The sequence below is a fragment of the Oryzias latipes genome, chromosome 18 (genome assembly GCF_002234675.1).
Source record: "Oryzias latipes chromosome 18, ASM223467v1".
In the NCBI taxonomy this organism is placed as follows: domain Eukaryota; kingdom Metazoa; phylum Chordata; class Actinopteri; order Beloniformes; family Adrianichthyidae; genus Oryzias; species Oryzias latipes.
The window spans coordinates 14,075,057-14,096,020 of record NC_019876.2 but is presented as its reverse complement, the minus strand read 5'-3'; the positions used below and the strand labels follow the sequence as shown (position 1 = coordinate 14,096,020).

Genomic DNA, 20,964 nt, shown 5'->3' with positions numbered 1-20,964 from the left:
CTTTGGTCCATTTGTGACCTCAGGAAACACACGCACACACACACTCACGCGCGCACGCACAAACACTGGGTGGTTACACTGTAGAAATACCTGGAGTGGACTGTTTGCCTCCGCCTGTGCCTTCAGGGTGGGAGCAGGGGGGCGGCGGGGTGAAGTCGGCCTCGGGGACGCTGCTGTCGAAGGAGGACATTGGGGTGGGTAAAGGCGGGAGCAGCGTGCTGTTGGGGCTGCTGATGTCACCCTCGCCCACCAGCGTCAGGTCGGCGGGGGTCTCCTCCACCGTGCGCAGGTTGGAGCGAGGCTCCGGGGGCCGCGGGATGGGGGAGAGGTGGGTGCCGAACGTCGGGTGGCGAGGAGGAGGGAGCAGGCAGCGCCTGGCCGCGGAGTGTCCGTTGGCGCTGGAGCTGAGGGAGGAGTCCAGGCTCTCCGAGCGCATGCCGGAGGTGAGGGACCCCCGCGGGGGGGGCCCGTTCTCTCGGCCCTGCCTCAGCGAGGAGGGGGTGGAGCTGGCCAGGTCGGAGGAGGCCGAGCAGGAGGAGGTGGGTGGGGTGACGCGCAGGAAGTCGGGGAGCACCAGGTCTTCCTTGCTCAGGAGTCCGCGCTGGTCGTTCGCTCGGCTGCTCTGGGCCCGGCTCAGCAGCTCAAAGAATTCTGGAAAAACAGGAAACAAAAGTCGGACACTTTTGCAAAGCAATGAAGCTGAGCGTCCAACATGCAGCCTCCCCCCCCTGAGGAGCACCCCCGACAAAGTGAGCCCCCATGCAAAGCAGGCAGAGACATCCGACACAGGTGAACAAACGGAGGAAGAGGAGGGTTTACCTTCGGCTTCATCTATATTAATCTTTCTGTTTTTCCCTGGCAGTGCTGAGTCGGGTCCACTCGCTCTCAGAGCAAAGTCCTTTGGTGTTGACCTGTCATCTCCCTGCAGATGCAACAATAACAACGGACTCTGTTAGGGGTGGGGTGGCAGGGGGGGGGCATAAGGGGGCGAGCTGCTAAGCACCTTACTGCAGAAGGACCCCCCACCCCCACCCCTCCATATACAGAAATCTGTTGGTGTTGTGACTTTACTCTCTTAAAGACCCACTCCGGTGAACATTGGAAATTGCCTTTCTATTCTTTTTTTTCTCTTTCTTTTTCAAATTCTTGTGACACGATGTCGTTTGAAATAGATCGTAGAAAATGCTGCCCGCTCCCTTCCGATGCATCCACTTGTAGACAAATAGAAGAAATGTCATCTTCATCTTCCTCGTCTAAACTGGCATCAGGCTCCAACCTGTATGGCTCGGCTATTGCTTTTTTTAATCAACTACTGCTGCTCTGCAGAAGACGTCTTAGAAAACGACAGTTTGTCTTGTTTGTTTTTTTAAACTTTGGCTAAAAATGACATAATCAAAATAAAAGACCACTGGGAACAGTTTGACAGTAAATCAAAAGCTGATCGGAGTGGGACTTTACCATCTTGCCCGATTGTGGCGCGGCGGGAAAAGCAGCCATAGAGGCAAGAATTCGAGCCATGAAGCACCCAACGAGGAGTTAGTATCCAAAGAAGGTTACTCATTCTGATGATGAATGATGCAAAGGCAGCACAGCAGGAAAAAACAAAACACCTTTATGTTGCTGTCTTTACAGACATGGATGAGAGTAAAGGTGGAAATACTCACGGCGGCAGAAAAACTCCTTGGTGGAGGGTGGCCTCTTAGAGAGGAAGACTTGAGTTTCTCTGTTTTGACAAAGAAAAACATACGAGTCAGAAAGGACATGGAAGGGTGGGCTCTAGCAAAACATTTTTTTTGTTTAACCCCTTCAGCCTGTATGTCACTAATTGGGAATGTACAATTAAATAATGAACTCCACTTCATTTACCACCTTAAACGGAAAAAACATTAAAGAACATTTTTTTAATATAACTGGAAATAATGTCAGGCATGAAGGGGTTAAAACTAATTTCATTAAACTGTCCTGATATTAAAAATAAAAAACTAACTTTTCCACTTATGTGTACTCATTTTTGAATTGACTTAAGTACAAATCCAGACTGTTTTCAATAATTATAGCCGTCAAAAAAGCAGTGTGATTAATATAACAATTGTTTTAATAAAAAGAGAAAAAGCTTAGGTGAAGTAATGAACACTGACTAAAATAACAGCTTTTGTAATATAAAATGCCCCCAATTTATTATGAACACAATTAGCCTAAAAACCTTTTTTTTTCCAAATAACTGAAAGTCTTAAACTTTTACAGTAAAAACTTGTCTTTTTTAAACTTTAACCTGATATAACTATCCATATCTTATGTAATACACACATTTCTGCGACGTATATGTCATTAGCATGACCTTTCTTTAAAATGCATTATAAACAACTTAGGCCATATGTTCTGCCTTGTACTTCATCATTGTTCCACTAGGGGCAGAAGAAGGGCTTTTCCTGCTCCTTTCAAAACGGCTGCCTCCATGAAATCTCAAAACCACTTTTGGCGGGAAAAGGTTTAGCTAACTTTCTAAACTTTATAGTGAGAATAACTCATCTATTGTTTAGAAAAAATGTAAAATATGAAACTGATTCTTTCTAAAACAGTTACAGGATGTTAAAAATGTGTGGATCAAATCTGAGACAGCAGATAATTTAGGTGTTTTTATCCTGAACACCCACCTTAATATTTCTTAATCTAACATACTTGTTAGTAAAAACCTACCAACGTATCATAATTTATGCTATTTATATTTCATAGAAAAAATGGCATTGCAACTTTATTTGTGGATTTCACCAAAAGGTTTAAAAAGCAACTGATTTCCAAAAGTATTGAATTTTCTGCCAATTCTTTGGTGTAAAGTATTTTTATGTTGACCTTTCTAAGTCTTTAACATCGGAGCTTCAGCATCAGTGTTTACATTTTTTCAAGTATTGTAACTTTTTGACGGTTTTTGCAATCAACATATATTACCTGATTCTGAGGTGGAGACAGTCAGCTTTCACTTTCACCAACATCTCCGATGTTAAAGGGTTAAAAACCAGCACTTCATTGGGGCGGAGCTTTGGAAGGCTGGCAAAATAGTGGAAGGCTTAAAGCATTAAAAATACATTTTTATAATTGTTATTAATTTTATTTTATTTAAAAATGTTGCTTTTTTATTTTTGCAAAGCTTAAAGAGGCTTGTATTGATGATTTTTTCATCTTTGTCAATAATTTATTAGTATTGATTCAAAAATTGGGGGGCAAGTGTGGGGCAGAGCTTTACGCTGGGGGAGCAGCTGGCCTCCCTTGCCCCGCCTGTAGCTCCGCCCCTGATACCCATACTGATTTGAATCCACGGAAAAAGGAGCTGACCTTTCCCTGAGCACGGATCCGCTCGCTCCAACACCACCCGTAAGCCGTCCAGACTCGATATGGGGGCGCCCAAATCCAACGGCTCGGTTTCTCCGATCTACGAGCAAAAGATTGTTAGAGATTCTCCTGCTGGACGGGACACTGACAGATCCTACATATGGATGTCGCTGATTAGCCCTGTAAGCTGCCTTTCAGCTGGAGTTCATGGCATAACGCAGCGGCGATGCTTTTCAAGCCAGCGGACTAAAATAAATCCAGAGGTTAAGGGGTTGGAATAAAGAGTCGGCATGTTTGAGGAGTGTCGTCATTCCTAATTACAGCCCTGCTGCTCCGTCTTCGCATGCTCGGCTGAGTCACAGGGCTAACCACTGTGTGGAGATGGAAAAGGGGATGCGGTCTCCTGACCACCGTACTCCACCCTGCTGCAGCGTCACGAGCAGCACGTCAGCTTGAAAGACACATAAGCGTTGTGACTTACTACTTTGGCCACAAGATCACTGAGGTGGAGGCCGTATTTGGCCACAACAGGTCGCAGGACCTCGGTGACGGGCTTGGTAGGTTTGGCTTTCAGCCCCACGGAGCGGTTAATGGGGACCAGGTCCAACCTGAGAACAAAACCAGGAGCTCAAGTGAACAAGAGAACATTTATAACCACGAAAGGATGGAAATTTAGAATGAGGCCTACCTAAATAAAGTCCGCTTTTCCAGTCGAAGGTTCCGGGAGTTAAGAGTCATGCAGTCTTGGTCCAACACTAAAGGCTGCAAGAGGAGGAAAACAAAAGTAAAAAAATGTCTTGGTGTCACCCACTTCCTCAGGATGCTCCTTACCTTCTCTCCTCCCACCAGGAAAAGGTCAACGGCAGCGATGTTGACACCGATGTTCTGACACAGATCTTGGAGGACTTCTCGGATGGAGGCGCCGGGGCGGAGGGTGAGGGAAGAGCAGGAGCCGGAAGGCAGCAGCACGCCGCAGTGTTTGGGTGAGCGCTCCCACGCTCCCACTGAGTGGCGATTATCCGACTAAAGTCAAAAGGTTGGCCGCAGGATTCAAAGGGTTAATCATCTTTGTTTGTATTATGTACGATGAAAAAGTGAGTGGGTTCCACCAGTAAGAAAAAAAAAAAGAAAATAAAAGGAAATTCTGGTGGTGTTATGGCAGCTCTATGAGCGTTTTTGTTACCATGGTGATCTGACCAGAGGCAGCTTACCTCAATCTTAGAGCCAGAGGTTGGAATCTCCAGACTGGCGCTGGAAGACAAGGAGCCTTGGGACTCTCTCCGTCCGTTGGTGCCTGGGAAGTCTGCGCGGCAAAAACAAGACTGAAGCTAAAAAGACACACACACAACCCGCAGATCTTTGGCAACAACGTCGCGCCATTCTCACCAAGACTGATGTCACCAATGTCCTTCTTCTTTGGCCCCTTCCCAAAGCTCCTGTTGCGGCCCCACGGGAAGAACATGCCACGCTTCTTTTCTGCGTTCTCGTCCCTGCTATCTTCATTCAGCGACTTCCCTGACTTCTGCTTTCTGGCTTCCTGCAGATCAGACAACAGAGAAATGAAATGGACCCTAAAGTGTAACAAGCTGCTGATGCAGTGGATGGAGTGGTGGTGTTGGTTGGGGTACCTTTTTTGGGGTAGAGACCGTTGAGCGGTCAGAGCTTGCGCTGTGTTTGGACGGCGCAGGGCTGCAGGGAATTTGGTACGGATCTGGAAGTGGCTGACCGTCCGCCTCAGCTTGCAAACACTCCAGGTACAGAGAGGACTTGAGGAACCGGGAGTAGCTGTCGAACTTCATAAGGTTGAAGATCTGCAGACAAGGCACAAAAAGAAAAAAGATGAAAAGCACAAAATGATTTTCAGGAAGATGAGCCAATGGTTGTAGTAACAGAGTTGAAAAACTGCAGAACTCATAGATTTTCTTCTTTTCACTTAGATTTTCTGCACTTAAAGGCGCCCTTTGAAGCCTTAACTAAAAAAAAAAACGACAGTGCGCCTCATAATGCACTTTGTGTTATTCTTTTATATGAAAAGTGCTTCATAAATAAAGATATAAAGATTGATTGATTAATTGATTGATTGATAATCCAGAGCACCTTATATATGGATCCATTCTAGGCGTGCTTGCTAAGGTTGACATGATTTTAAGGGTTTCACTGCGCTCTGTCTAAATGTCTAAAGCGGCTAACACCGCTAAGTGCCGTCTGACTGTTTTTTAGCGTAGTCACGGTAACGTTTGTTTTAGCTGCATCGGTTGTTTTTTTTTTTTTACGTGTTGAAAACACGGTTAGGAGTTACAGGTATTGGGACTAATGCGGCGAATGCTTTTAATGTGGCTAAAGTGGAGCGAGTTACAAGGGAAAAATAGACCAATCATTGATGGTCCGCCTCATAATCCGGTGCACACCTATAGTGCAAAAAATGATGTTGATGCCCTAATAATACTAATATTTTAACTACCAATACTATGAACTAAAAATAGAGAGGAAACTATTATATGATCTGGAGCGAATGGGGATTATTTCTGGTTGCTTACTGATGTCCAAACCATGGTTGGGTGTTATTGTGAATATGCAAACACTGCTAACATGTAGCGGTTTCGGACTGTTTTATTTTTTACAAGATTGGGAGTTAGCATAGTCACAGCAACATTTGTTTTAGTGATATCAGTCTGTGTTTTTTAAGTGTTGCAAGCAAGGTCGAAAGTTACAGGTATTGTGAATTTCCTAATGCAGCTAACGATTTTAACGTGGCTAAAGTGTAGCGGGTAAAAAAACAAGTTCTAGAATAACTGTGAATGCAGTCCATAAAGTCTGCCTGACTTCCATCGGACTCCTTATATATGACATACGTTTGAAAAGAGACCATTCATTGACGCCTTACAGTGTGGAAAATACACTACTTTGTCTTTGCTAATTAACTGCTGAGCTTTTATTGTTACACTGGTTTCCGAAAATAAAAAAAATAAAAAACAAGTGAATCAGAACAACATTATGCACAAGGGGAAACGTGTTAGCATGTAGTTAGTCTAATATCATGACAGCAGTCTCAGCAACTGACATCTAAACACGCCTATCTGGGAGATGAAAATCCTCAGATCTTTGACTGGAAGCGTGTCAAAAGAGCTGTCTCGTTTGTCTGTGGGTGGACGCCAGTTTGTGTTTATCTCTCGGGGAAAGCCGCCGTTGTTTGTGTCAACACACCCAGACGGCCACAAAAAGAAGAGCCAATATGTGGAAAAGCCCAGCGAGGGGGCGGCCAGCTGAGCACAAAGCCCCCCCCCTCCCCCGATGGACGAGGAATCCTGCGTTTCGTTAAGGCTTTCTGGAAGACGCCTTGATCTATGGCGCGATAAAAGATCCAGGGAAACGATTGAAGCGTGAGGAGGTGTTTTCAGTCTGTAGATGTGCACCTGTAGCTGCTGGGTCTTGAACATGTCGGGTTGGGGGGAGGTGAGGACGTCATCAGCCAGCTGGGCCTGGCTGTCGATGTTGACCGGCATGGTGGCCTTGCTGGACAGGAAGCTGTTGTAGATTTCTCCCGCTCTTTGGGACAGCTGCAGGAGGGAAGGTGAGAAATGAGTGTGTCTTCTAAGACGACCCTTCACAATAAAAGCTGTGTTTCATTACCAAGGGTAAAGCTTTGACGAAGCAAAAAAAAGTCCAGGAAAGTGAGACTTGACAGTGTTTCCTTTGAATAACACCTCTTTGCTCAACATGAATCACCTGCCTAATAAATTCTTACCACATCTGTAGCTGTACCTACCTGCTTTTTATCTGTTGCAGGGACATGACTGAAGTATTCACAGGCCTGCCAGAACAAGATATTCTCCTCGCTGAATTCTTTCTTGAGAAATTCCTACGGAGGCACACAAGAGGATGTTTTTTGGTAAGACGTGGAAAGAGGATCGCTTTCTCGTCCTGCCAGTTGTGCTGCTGTTGAGGCCATTAGCGAAGGCAGAAACTGCTGGGTGCAGTGTAATGAGAACGGTGCGCTTGCCAGTGTGGGCACAGGATGGTGTGGGCGACCGCAGCTGATCGGTGTGTGGAGGGAAGGTGAGGAGGGAGGTGGATCTGGGAAGCCAGAATTTAATGTGGAAGCAAGCCGAAGGTGTTGTGGACCAGATACAAAGACACATCTTTTGTGTAGGAGGAGGAGAAAGTACTTGGTAATAAAACCAAAAATGCTGAAAACTGTGACTTTGGTTTAAGTCTTTGAAACTGAGTACTCCTCCTGACAAGTACACCTCAGGAGTTTCATTGGAATCGATTTTATTAGCGAATACAAGTTGTCTGTATGTGAGAAACTGGCTGTTAACATGAAAGTGCTTCCGTTGAAAACTTGCTTTCTACGTCTGACCTGGGTAGCTCCAATATTGCTCGCCATTTTTGTTGCACCGCTAATGTTAAGTTGGTGTTATGAAGGGCTCTGAGCTAGCAGGAGAGCGTGTAAACAGATGGATGACGGGAAGCGGGGGTGGGCTCAATCCTGGTTAACAATCCCGCCCACAAGATTTTGGCTAAAAAAGGCATAATCATCATTGTCAACAAGGAACGTTTTTACAATAGATCAAAAGATAATTGGAGAGCATAAAATATAAAGATCACTACTTGAACGGGTTATTCTTAGAACACAACTATCGCGATAGACAAGGGACTACTGTTACCTTTTTCAGTGGAACTACTAATATAAGCCAAACTTCTACAACCCTTGTGCTATCTTGTGGGGTCAGTAATCCATGAATACCAGTGAAGATCACAAATCATTGAAGAAAAAAGGTTTAGTGCACTGTCTAGTGGGTCTAGATGACCCCACTCCCAACGTTAAAGTGCCTTGGATAGCACAAGGGATAAGCAGGTCTACGACACTAACAGCATTCAGGTCAGCTCCTTGAAGTCAAATTAGTTAACCCATGAGACTTTTTGTCTAAGCCAAACTCACTGAAAAGTAGCGCACTCCCACGGGGTCTTGGAGAAGCCGCTCGAAGCAGGAGGACCAGCTTTCAACGCGATGCTCCGAACTCCCCTGACCGCCTGCTCCGGGGAGACTGCCATTGCTGTTCAAGCTGGTCTGGCTGCAGCACCCCTGCAACTGGATCCCACTGTAGTCTGCAAAGATAATGAGACGTATATGAGAAATCTGTATGTCCTGTAAGCGTTTTGAAACCCTTCTTCTTGGTTAGTTCTTTCATGTTTATGCTCCTTTTCTTAAATCTGCTTTACCAGCACTTAAGAGATCTTCAAAAAAGACAAAAAAAAATTGTTTTTTAATAAAGCACTTGTATTTTCACAGGTGGTAAAGAAAATATTACCCAAGACTTTAAAGCTGTGGGCAGACAGGGTAAAGAATGCTCCGTGAATCACAAACAAAAGGGTCAGGGTCAACCATTAGTTATGGATACTCTGTAAAGGTTAAAACCATCTTGCAGATCCTCATTGTTTGTGGGTGGGAGGAATTTACACACAGCTTTAGTTAGGAAGTATAAGAGCAATAAACCTGTCTGACATCAGAAAATATGGAGCAAGTTTGACCTGTGTTGGAATATGAAGAGTTGAACAAACTCTTCAACTAGCCTGCATATCATTGCCTTGATGTTTGCTTTTGGGAAGAGCATTACAATGAGGGAGGGGTTCGACTCCACAGCCAAATGGTGTGTTGCTTTGTGTCACACCGAGTCTCTATTTCAAGCCCGTGTTTGGATTGGCTTTGATATATTCAGGCTGAGCTTTTGGGATGTGTGTTTACCACAGAGTGTGCTGCTCACTTCATGGGAGGGTTTACTTGAATCCGATGTACATCAACAGTCCTGTTTCCACACACACAAGCCGGTTTCTATCATTGACGGTAGGGCCTGTCACTAACAATTATTTCAGTAGTCGTTTAGTCAACGATTATTTTTTTGATTAGTCAACGATTACTGTGTACATAAGGTGATGGGCAATTATTCTTTTAATAAAAGGTGATAGTTTTGGTCAGTGGAAGTTCGCATAATGTATGGTACTGCTGATACTCGGCGTTTGGTGTGATCACAGAAATTGAAATTTTACATGGATAGTTCATGAATTTTAATGTTACCTTATAAAAGATGAAAAGTTTAAGTCAAAGCAACACAGCCCTGTGACCAATCGGGGATTCAGATTTGTTTGTGACGTGTGGGTGGCGTTCGCTTCAAGACACGGAAGTACCAGCTGTTGTAAACATGATCACGAAGGAGACATTAGTAATTGTGGTTTTTCTCCGGTCGGATGAAAATGATACGGACATTTATAAGAACAGAGCTGAGAAAACAAAAAGTCTGGAGGAAGATCTGTGGAATTTACACCTCTTTGACTTTGCACTCCGAGCCTCTTCTTATTTGTAGATGGCGGACGAAGGCTGATAAAGAATGTACACAAAAGAAGAATTGTCTCTCTGTCGCTACCTGTGCGCCTATATTGGATCAAAGCTAAAAGAAAAGAAAAAGTAGGACATTTAAAAAAAAAATTAGCTTAAAATGATATAAAATTTGTCAAATTGATGAACAACTGTGTGGATTTTTTTTCCCTGTGGGGGATTTCAAAATGAGAAAAGTTCTAAAATATATATATATATATATATATATATATATATATATATATATATATATATATATATATATATATATATATATATATATACACACACACACACACACACACACACACACACACAAATAAAATCGTAAGAATTTCACCCATAGAGTTGAAAAAGAGAGCATGTTTACATCTGCCTAAAGTTTAAAACCGAACAAAGTTGACATTAAGCTAAATGGGCATCTTCTGTTTTCAAACATGCTTCAACCCGGAAGTCAAAAGGCTTTCCTTTTGGCACATGCTGTGATTGGAAATCATGGTCAGATTCAAGAAATCTACTTTTATCCCCCCCTCATTATCTTCTCAACAGTTGCATAAAGTAACAAAACAAATCCTCCTCTTCCTCTGCTTCTTCCTTCTCTACTGTAAATTTTTACCACATCTACTGCTGCATCCTTATACTTTTGCTGTAATGTTGTTGTAAAAGACAGCAGATATAGAATTACCTTTAGAGTATGCATATATAATATATAATATTTATTTGTATTTGTTTAGCTCTATTTCTAACTTAAAGACAGTGCTGTTTTCTAATATTTTCTTGCTAAAGTAGTTGACAATAAAGTTGGTCATTAAAAAACTAGACACTTCCAAAAATATGACTCCAGTAGGTTTTTCAAGCTCTGATAAAGCAGTGCTTTTCTATGATAGCTTCTTGTCTTGGACCTTCAAGGATACATGAGATATTTGGGCTATCAAATGACCCACTTCTGGCAAAACCTTAAATCTAGATCCCTTGTGTCTACAAAAAAAAAAAAAGTTCTAGATCTGTAGCTGTGAGGCTCCCTAGTCCCATGATTCCAACCAATCAAATGATGTCCAAGCTCACTTTAATCAATTATTCCTCATTTCCAGTCTTCTGCCCTTTTCTCTATCAGTCTCACTTTTTCATTTTTGCTTTCTCAGGCACGTTGCGGTCTGACCATGACATGATTGGCGGGGACATCCACTTCTTGTCTGGAATTTCTTCAAACTGTAAATATTCTCTAAATAACGGATCACCACACAATAGAAAATGTAATATGAGCTTTCTCTGGATTGACAGGCGGCAAACGTTGCTTTCCATCTGCCCCCCCCCATAGACTGTTTGTTTAAACTTCTGCTTTTATAGGCGCAATCACACCTACAGATTGTCAGTTTACCAAGTGATGAACAGCTTGTTGCTTTTATTTCCCACGCTATTCATATGGAGGCAGACGGACTTCTTTCTTTCCACATTCTTTGTGTTTTAGTTTCCGATGTCGAAACAAAATTTGAAATTTCCCCCCTTATTTTTTTTCTTCTCCAAGTGCTATGAATCATACCAGTGCAGCCAAGCTGCATTAATATATGGAAATCCCAAAAAACACCCCAAGCAAACATCGTTAATGAGGCATGATGCCGACGGCGAGTCTTACTCAAAGAAAGATGTTTTACCAGACCATTTTACGGGTTTAAGGATCGAGTGGGAAAATGAACAAAGGAAGGGAAAGAACCCAAGAGGAAGTTTTTTTTGTTTTTTTTTTACAGAAAACTTTAGAAAACACGAAACAAAAGTTTGTTTTTTGTCATTTTCTTGATTTTTTTTTAGGGTTTTAAAAGAAAGAAAAAAGGATTTGTACTCACCACCATCTGAAGAAGCCGCAGACTGGAAGAAAACAAAGAGAGACATGAGTGAGAAGCTGCCCTCATGACCTCCGGCGTTGAGAAAGACACTAAACCATGAGTTTTTGCAGACATCCGAGCAGTTTTGTTTTTTTCTTGGCTTCTGTCCCTGAAGAGTGTGCCTCTGCTGGGTTGGCTCTCAAGAGTTTGGGACCTTAAACGCACCAATTGATCTGCGAGTGGGTGGACCCACAGCTGTTCACACCTCCCTGTTTGGACTTCAGTTTCTAGTGCCCTCTTCTACACACGCGCATGCCCACACATCCACATCTCCAACTGTTTGCATTCCTGCTAACTGCAGTCACATTGATAAGAGCTCATCAAGGCAGTGGGCTGAAGAGGCCGTCTCCGTGTGCGACGGCCCTCCGCTCACATGCAAATGAAGCACCGAGTGCTTCACACATGGAAGAAGGTCCCTGACTACAAGACAAAAGCAAAAAAAAAAAGGAAAAGTCGAAATCTGTATTTGCTCTGCCTACGAAGACCTCAAAACTGAGCAAATGTTGAGTCTTGAGGTTGAGTCAGAAGATAAGAACCAAAAAAAAAAAAAACCTGCTTAGGGAAACGGTACTGTCTTCACAGCCTGTTGAGAAGCTTTATCCTTTGAGTGTTTCTGCACTGATGTCTGCTGTATCTGATCGACATAAAAAAAAGAAAGGAAGTCAAGGTAAAAGCCAATGTTCTAGGGGAGATGTGGCGATTTCTGAAAAAACAAATTAACAGGAGACTACACAGATAAATACATGACTTTTTTTGTCATTTTCGTATGCGATTATTCATCAAAAATTGTCCAGGACTGAACTAAAACGATGTTTTTTAAGACTAATTAAAAGAAGTTTGGACGGGGTTGGCACGGTTTTAATTAAACGTGGAGAACATCTTAAAAAAAACTTTGTCCAAGAACACTCGCTTCTTGATGCGTCGGTGGATTCATCTGAATAAAAAAGGGAAGACTATTTCCAGAAAAGTGTTTACAGAGTTGCCACTTCAAAGTGTGAATGTTCAAGGCTGATAATATGCGTTTCCTTCCAAGCTTTAGGTTTAAGCTGGCAGAAAAAGCACAAGGTTTTTCTGCTGCAGTGCTCCTCATTTAGTGAACTGGGATGTAGCAAAAAGATAATAAAGGAAAAAAATAAAAGAACAATAGTGGTCCATTCATCCATTTTCAGAACCTGCTGGATCCTATTTGGGGTCATGGGGTTGCTGGAGCCAAACCAGCTGCTCTTGGGCGAAGATGAGGTACACCCTAAACAGATCACCAGGCTGTTGAAGGGCCACAATAGTGGTTGTTTTGTTAAAAACACACACACACAAAAACCCGGCCGGTTCTTTTGTGGATGTCTTCCTGCCCACATAAAGCAATGGTAGACACAGAACTCCACATGTAAAAACTCTATCAGACACAGACCGCCGAGCCACTAATTGTCTGTCACTGCCTTTTTTTACAACTCCTCCATGAGGAGTCCAGCCCTGCAGCAGCAGGCCACCACTTCTGTGGTGGTTTGCATGTGTACAGTAATCATGGGTGGGATGAGGACCAACGTGAAGCTGGAACACAGAAACACCCACTCAATCCATGTGTCTCTTTAGATCTAAAAACAGCTCAGGCTCGAGCCTTTGATACAAGCGAGGATCAAGATTTGGAATAATGACGCTAAATGTCAAGTCCATTTCTTTGTACCCTGAGAAGTCCAGTTTATGGCTTGGTCACATGCACCTGTAAGGGGTTTGACCCGTACGGGTGCTGAGGGATTTTGCGTTGTCCAGGTCTGTAAAGGCTCGTAGACCACATCTTAAGAGGAGCACAGGTGTGTCTTGCAGTTCCCTTGAGGTTTGTGGGGATAAATGGAACATGCCATCGTCATGCGTGTGGTAAGTGTATCGTTAAGTATTTGTTACGGTAATGGAAGTTGCACACATTATGACATATGGGACTAACTCCTGTACTGAAGCTGCATGGACGGGGTGTGCAGGTGATACAAAAGTTCCTGTAGGACGCAGACATTCTACACTCTGATGGTCTAATTTCCTCATTTCTAACAGACTGTGGACAGACGAGGAGCGTGCACTTCTAACTTGAACAGTACTTAGAGGCCCCTTGAGCTGGGCGGAGATTGAAAAAAAGTAAAGAAAAATCTGTACAACCTGCCTGCGTCTCATCTACTTCACCCTTACGTCTTGTTTAAGTCTTCGCTACAACCTGTTGTTTGCAGTAGAAAAAAAAAATGTGCATGAACATTTTCACTCAGAGTTGTTGACAATTTTTTAAATTTCATGGCTCAAACACATTTGTCAAGTTTTTTGCCCCATAAGGACAGTTGTGACTAAGGCATGAACTATTGACAGCTCTTCATGACACATTTGGGAAGCGAAAGAGTAAGAATTAATCATTCTCAGAGTTGATGCAATACCGCATTGTTTAACCGATCTCCTTACAAGGAAGAGGCGTCCAACATCAAACCACGCTGGAAAAATATGGAAAATCTTCACTTAATTATTTAGCCGTATGGTTAGTTTGGGGCTACTTTCAAATATTATTATGATCGGAACGCAAAAAAAAAAAAAAAAGCTTCGTAAACAAATAATTTGATGCTTAAGGGGGTTTGATCAAACACACACCACCTCTGTGCGCTTAACAATCTGCTCTCTTGCCTACAGGTTTGGTCGCAGAGATGACCCGATGAGATCGTCACCTCTTGAACGTCCGTTCCCTTCCTCTGCTAACACCTCTGTACACAAACGGCTGCGGGGTGGGCGACTCAGTCTGTACCACTTCTCGCTGTCTACCTGGAATGTTGTCATCCACTTCAGATTGTCAATCAGATCAATGCCAAAGTCAAACGATGGGGCAGAAAATAGCAGTACTTCAGCTGTCTAGTCTGAAACCTTAGGGTGGTGGTGGATCCACCTGGCCGTACGGTCTGACGTTTCCATGGAGAAGAGGCTGAAGGTGATACCATATCAACAGGACACAATATTTCCCTACTTGTCAAACTTTTTTGGTCAAAATTAAAATGTTTCAACTTTGAAACCTGTTTAGACATGTCCCCGTCTTTAAACGTTGACTTTACACATTCCCGGTTTCTGGTTACTGCTCGGAAAAGTTCACTTTTACACAGGTCTGAAGCCTCCAAACAAACAAACAAGCAGGAGCGCCGATCGTTTCAAGCAGCTGTTCAAAGAGGAAGAGCCCCACACAGAAAGAGGCAGAGATGAGCTACAAAAGAAGGAGATTAATGAGAAAAACAGCTGACGGAAGAAAAGGAGGCTCCTGGCTTTATCCTGTTGAGGAAGAGGAGGCGCAACCGGGCGAGCCACTGTCTACTTACAAAGTTAAAGTTCCAGCTCCTCTTGAAGGAGAGTCTCTTTTTAAGACTCATTGTTCCCTGGTCTGTTACACTAGCAGCATGCAGACAAAATATGTGTGTGTGTGTGCAAACGCATACCTGAACACTCTCCACCCAAATCTCCACAAACCATGTCTGTACAAGTTGGAGAAAGGGAAAAAAGAGGGAGGGAGTAGGAGGCACAGATTTGACAAGGTAATAGGACAGAGAGAGAAAAAAGAAAAAAGGGGGGAGAAACAAACAGGACGAGGCGGCACAAAAGAGGAAAGAAAGATTCCCTTACTCGGCGGCTGTTGCCATGGGAACGAGGCTGACAATACATACTGACTATGCCACAGAGGCAAGAAGGAATCAGAGGAATTAACACCCCCCCCACCCCCCCATAAAAAAACACACACTTAAAAACCACAAGGGTCCACAAACCCTCTCTTTTGGTGCATTTCATGAAAGACACAAGAAACAGGCACTCTGGAAAATTGAAGCCATATGAATTCTTCGTCAGTGTAAGTAAAAGTTTGGTCGTCCAGTAATGGAACTCTTGAACTCATGCAACAAAAAATACTTCTTTTTGGGGGGGGCGGATTCTCTCCTGAGGTGAGATTTCACTTTTCTTTTTCCCAGCTGTTCTTCCAGCGCAGGTGGCTCAGAGATGAAACGCCATCTTTGAAGTCAATTTTGCCGTGATGACCGGATGAGACGTTCAATAACCACCCCCTTCTGTTTGTGATGGATTTTTTTTTTTTTTTACTACCATAGTTATTTGATTTGTGCGTTCGGTTCCTGGTTGGCGGGGAGAAGTGGCGCAGATATCTAAGGAGCGGTGTGAGCTGATATAATTAGAAAAGAGTGAAAAGGAGGAAGGAACGGATCATCTTCCAACACATTAACTTCTAACAATTTCTACCAACCCAAACTCAACCGCTTCAGGCATCCACTGGAAGTAGCTTCAATGACGGATCTTTCATTTGTGTGGCCAATTTAGAGAGCTTCTTTGATCACTTGGATGGTTTGAACATACATTTTGGTGCAGATGCCGGTGGGTTGTCTTTAATTTTCTATTTTGTTAGGTTGGAGTCATCCTGTTAATCAGCGATGCATTTTCCGCGCAATGATCCTAACGCTGTGCATGCCTGCAGGACCTCACATCGCAGTGAAGAAATGAGGCTTTTATTTGATAAAGAGCTCAGCTTCCTGCTCAACGACATTACATTACCTTGGAAGAGAAAATGGGAAATACCTGAGGTTTCATTTTTTTGGGGCTTCACCTAAAGAAAAGAGCACTGAAGATACATTCTTATTCTTAAACTAAAATTATGAATTTGAGGTCTACTAGCAGCAGAAAGACTTTACTGGTTTGTACACTTAATGGTGGCATTTTGGTGTGAAAATAACATCTATTGCTTGACAACTTATCAATAATAATGAGGTCACATAATTTGGAAAGGTCAGAGAATATTGTAGCACTTGAAAGTAAAATCTCTTTTGAAATCTCAAACCTTCTTTTTTTTATGCAAACAAACTGCATTTAAGATGCAAAAACTCAATTTGTCATCAAATAAATAGATTTAAAAAATTACACAAGGAAGGTATAGCCATGGAAATCCTCTTAACCTAGTCTCGAAAATTATCCAAGTCTGCTATCTGCGGCAGAAGACAAACCAACCACTGAAAAATAACATCAACAAAGAATCAAGCATGGGGGCAACTTCCTTTTGAGGGAGGGTAAGGGCGGGGTGAGCTGATAAGATTGGGAGACATGCTTCTCCCTAAACCATGCAAGGAGTTTGGGTGTGAGAGGAAGAGAGGAAGAAAGTCCTCTGACAATATTTAGGAGTAAACACTTTTATTTTGAAAGTTAGTGAGCAAGTGACGAGACATTTTAACAGATTCTGATTAATGTCCATTATATTAAGAATCATCTGATGAGGAATACCGGTAACTATGGTCTTTCTAATGAGTAAAGCGTATTTAAATTATTCAAGATCCCTAACCGAAATGACAAAAGTGTGCTTCCATGGATGAGGACGCTCCATCAAACACTGACTACGAAAGCAATCCAGCCTTTTAAATGTGATCTCAGTCGTTCAAAAGACTTACAAGAGTGATTTACATGTAAACCGAGGTCATCATCAAGCCACATTTCATCTCCTAATCCTTCTGATCGCAACTAATCCTCCTGCCTGTTCCCTAACCCAAACAGGTAAGCCGTAGCAGATGGGTGCTGCCATGTTGTGTCGTGGATTAAAATGCCATTATTCTAATCAGTCCGCTATATCGACCACTTGTTGCTGCTTAAGTGTTGGTTTTTCGCAGCTGCAAGCAGTTTGGATTTTCTTAATTAGTTGCAAAAATTTTGGAAGCTTTATTTCTATCTCTATCTACTGACGTGTGTGAGAAACGATCTTCGGTTCTGGTTTTATTTACTCTTTAAATTAAAGCTTCGCAAACTGCTGCTAGCATCATGCTACAATGCTAGCAACCCCATGACGTTTACCAAATGGAGCTTTATCTCCAGTGTTGACATTCTTTCAGCTACCGTAACTCTTCAACTGTTTATGCAATTAACTTAATTCCATCGGATTCCAAAGCGGAGCAAAGCAGCTAACGTAAAATGTTGCATATGAGCGCAAAGCCAATATAAAAAGCCTCTTTTCTCCGAGACAGAAGCAGCTGTTTTATGTTGATGGCATAAACGGTCAAAGAGTTACGGTTTGTAAAAAAAGCGTATTATCTAGGTGTCGCCGGCGACTTCTCTGGTGTGAAAGAGCTAAGTTTGGAATTATTTGGCCTTGTCAAGTCATTTATCCTGAAGGACGCACTTTTCAAAAGACATTTAACAGTCTGAAAAACCACAGAGGAAAAACTAAAATAGACAATAGTTCCACCCCTTTCTTTTATTGTACCTCTGTTGTTTGCACAGTGTTTATCTAACAAGATCATATATTATGAAGCATCAACATGTTTATGGTGCATGTCAAATATGACAACACGTTGCAGCCTTTTCTGCTAGCTAAATACATTTTTTTTTCTAAGTTTAGATTTGACCAATTGCTAAAATTAGCTTTTTTTGTGTACTAAAGAGCAGAGGAGTAATAATTTGTTCGTGATCCAACTGGGTGGAGGAAATTCTAGATAGGAAGTAAGTATGAAAGGTTTGATTTAAGACACAGCTGAACTCCACCACATTCAGGAGGGACACAGAAACTAGTGATCAACCCCCAGTTTATTATCAGAGAGGGATTTGCTTCCATGAGCCTGAAGGGCTAGGGTAGATCAACCACATGAGATGCCACCACAACCTCCCACCAATGCCTTTCTTTGCCATAAAAAAAAGTACAAAACACAAACGGAATTTCCAACCTGAAACTCGACACTTATAATTAGCTCTGCGAGTCTCCACAAAGTTTCCACAGAACCAAAGGAAGGCTTTGTTGTGCAATATTTAAGGGAAAAAATGTTTGTTTTTGTTGTGATGGGATATATCGAGTACACAAAAAAAAAAACAACAGTATCGCCCACCTGGAGGTTCACAAGTACCGACAATTAAGTGAAATAAACCTGTAGGTAAATGTTTACTTTGTAGGCAAAGATTTTTGAAACACACAGATCTTTAGTCTGATGGTTTATTTTTCAAACTGATTCTGTTTTAAGGCGTTAAGATCTGGGTCGTTTTATACCTAAGAATTCAATATGTGAAGTCTTCCCAAATACTTTTGGGACTTTTCTGACTAACACAAAAAATATCAGGGATAAGAAAACAATCTACTGATAGAAGAGTTCGTTTTTTTTTTGTTTAATCAGAACATATACTGTCCAAACATTAAGTGCTGATCGACATCAATTGCGTAGGCATTAAACTACTGTAAAGTGTTGCATATCAGCGCAAAGCTGTTTTTCTCCACTTCAAGACGGTTGAAGAGTTACGGTAATTGAAAGAATTTAAACAGTGGAGTTAAAAGTTCTGGTGTAAGAGGGTAAAAAAAACACACAACAAAAAATTAGATCTACTAAATGAATAAAAAATATATTCATTTATTTTTAAGTTCAAACTAAGGAGAGACTGACATCTGCTGTGTATAACAAACTCCAGGTGATTATTGGGGACCTGACCTGTTTCAAGCCACGTTTGATTTTAAACGTGCTTCAACCCGGAAGTTAAAGGGCTGTCTCCAGGTGTCACACAAATGTGATCTGGTCCCTACAGGGATGGACAGATGTGCCCATCACTCTGCAGCAGTTTGAAGATGGACCCACAGTGTGCCAACTCAGAACACGTGACATGTTTCCTCCATCTAATCTCAATGTCTTAACAGTACTACCCAAAGCATCTGTTAGAATTACTGTAATTAGTGCTTTTTCAATTGAAAGCTTTTACTTTCATATAGGAATCTACAGTAGGTGGCATCTTCTCATTTTGGCTGTGTTTGGCTTAGTGGAACATTTTGATTACATAATTTGGATGCTTTGTCTATCTGACACACTTATTAATGCTGCTCAGCCAATCGTCTTTCAATTAACTAAAACATGTTATGATGAGTCATTTGACACACAGTTCTTTCACTTTAAGAGCAGGTTTCCTTTTTGACTATGAGAGAAAAGCTGGGGGTTAAGAATTAAAGCCAACAAAAGGCCCCGTCAATCAACGAAGGCCTGATAGAACAAGACCCTCAGCTTGGAGCTAAAACATTTTGCATCAATCCAAGCCTGGAAAGATCCCCCATTCACACCTATTTCAGTTCATTTAAGGAGGGACACGAAGGAAACAGGCCCAAACATGCCGCATGTGTTTAGCTCTGGGTGTTTAGGTTAAAAAAAAGATTGAACACGCCAAGTCGACACACGTAAGATAGCTATGTCCAAACTGTCAACACAGAGGAGAAGACATTGGTTCTGGTTGAGTAATCTCCACAAACTCTTGTAGTAGTTTGTCCCTAAGTGAAGCATAAAATCAGGGTAGTAAATGAGAGTTATACTAAGGAGGATAAACCACAAAAAAACAAATAGGGATCAATCAATTCTCAAAGTTTAATCCTTGGTCTTGACTAAAAAAAAACTATTTCTTAAATATGGATGTCCAGGGATAGATAGCTTGTATTTTTGTGGTTACAGTGTGACCACACAGCAAACTCAGCAGCCAACAGCCACATCTGGTCTTCTGGCTGGTGACTGTTGCATGCTCATAGCAACGAGAACGCCCACTGCACAACTTCTGGTGTCTTACTTGGGGTTTTTTACCACTTGGTGGGTTTCGGTCCATCAATGTGCAATCAAAAAAAAGCTTCAGGGGGGAAAAAAAATGCAAGACAGTAAGGGAGCTTGCTGTGCTTGTACTGTACGGTCTGTGCATCATTTAATGCTAGCCTAAGGACAGTTTTTTTGAGCAGAACTGTCCGCCCACACTCTAGAGCTGGTCCGTGCTGCTAATCTCCACAACTACATCATCTGATGTAAAAAAAAAACAAAAAAATCAAGAAAAAAACCCATCACATATAAAAAAGATATTGCACCTTGACGAGCAGAAACATCAACAACTTATGGTGCAGTGAAGTTCATTTATGAGCAAGAAAGCCTTAAAGGCGAGACGAAAACAATGAAGGGGCAGTGATTGGAAACAGAAACGGGCTTCTGCAAAACAAATCAGAGCTGAAGTAAAACCAGAGGCGACCGTGTCGAGTTCAAAGTAAACAGCTGGCTGTAACGCGGTGACCTCAAAGCGCAATGGCGATGAACATCCACTGTAGGCTTGATTTTATCAGGCAGCAACAAGCTCACATCTCAGTGTCCTTCACACTGACTTAGACGTCTCTGAGTGCGGCTAACTGACAGCGGATTGGGGGTCATTTCTCAGGGCAAGTGCAACAGAGTGCATTTATGGAGAATGAGTCTATTGGGTGTCCTAAAACGCCAAAAAAGTCAGCGCGCGTTCTGCTGCAGAAGCACCTCTTGCTGTAGTGTTGGTTTATACAGAAGTGCGGTGTGTGTCACACGACACATGGGTCAAAACATTCTCCTTAAAGACCACACAAGCTTTTTATGC

General features: G+C 42.4%; 1 protein-coding gene across 2 annotated transcripts in view; it reads right to left on the bottom strand.

Moving 5' to 3' along the window:
* The window catches only part of LOC101160594 (regulator of G-protein signaling 12), a 40,032-nt gene that overhangs the window by 4,780 nt on the left and 14,288 nt on the right, over positions 1 to 20,964 (bottom strand). For both annotated transcript variants that reach the window (XM_023966027.1, XM_023966028.1), the window contains exons 4-17: positions 11,542 to 11,563; positions 8,270 to 8,436; positions 7,094 to 7,186; positions 6,741 to 6,884; positions 4,956 to 5,138; positions 4,714 to 4,864; positions 4,539 to 4,630; positions 4,159 to 4,350; positions 4,016 to 4,089; positions 3,809 to 3,935; positions 3,331 to 3,427; positions 1,665 to 1,723; positions 820 to 922; positions 91 to 651 (exon numbers count right to left, since the gene is read on the bottom strand). In XM_023966027.1, coding sequence (XP_023821795.1) covers positions 91 to 651; positions 820 to 922; positions 1,665 to 1,723; positions 3,331 to 3,427; positions 3,809 to 3,935; positions 4,016 to 4,089; positions 4,159 to 4,350; positions 4,539 to 4,630; positions 4,714 to 4,864; positions 4,956 to 5,138; positions 6,741 to 6,884; positions 7,094 to 7,186; positions 8,270 to 8,436; positions 11,542 to 11,563 — 2,065 coding nt within the window. The remainder of the gene's footprint in view (positions 1 to 90; positions 652 to 819; positions 923 to 1,664; positions 1,724 to 3,330; positions 3,428 to 3,808; positions 3,936 to 4,015; positions 4,090 to 4,158; positions 4,351 to 4,538; positions 4,631 to 4,713; positions 4,865 to 4,955; positions 5,139 to 6,740; positions 6,885 to 7,093; positions 7,187 to 8,269; positions 8,437 to 11,541; positions 11,564 to 20,964) is intronic.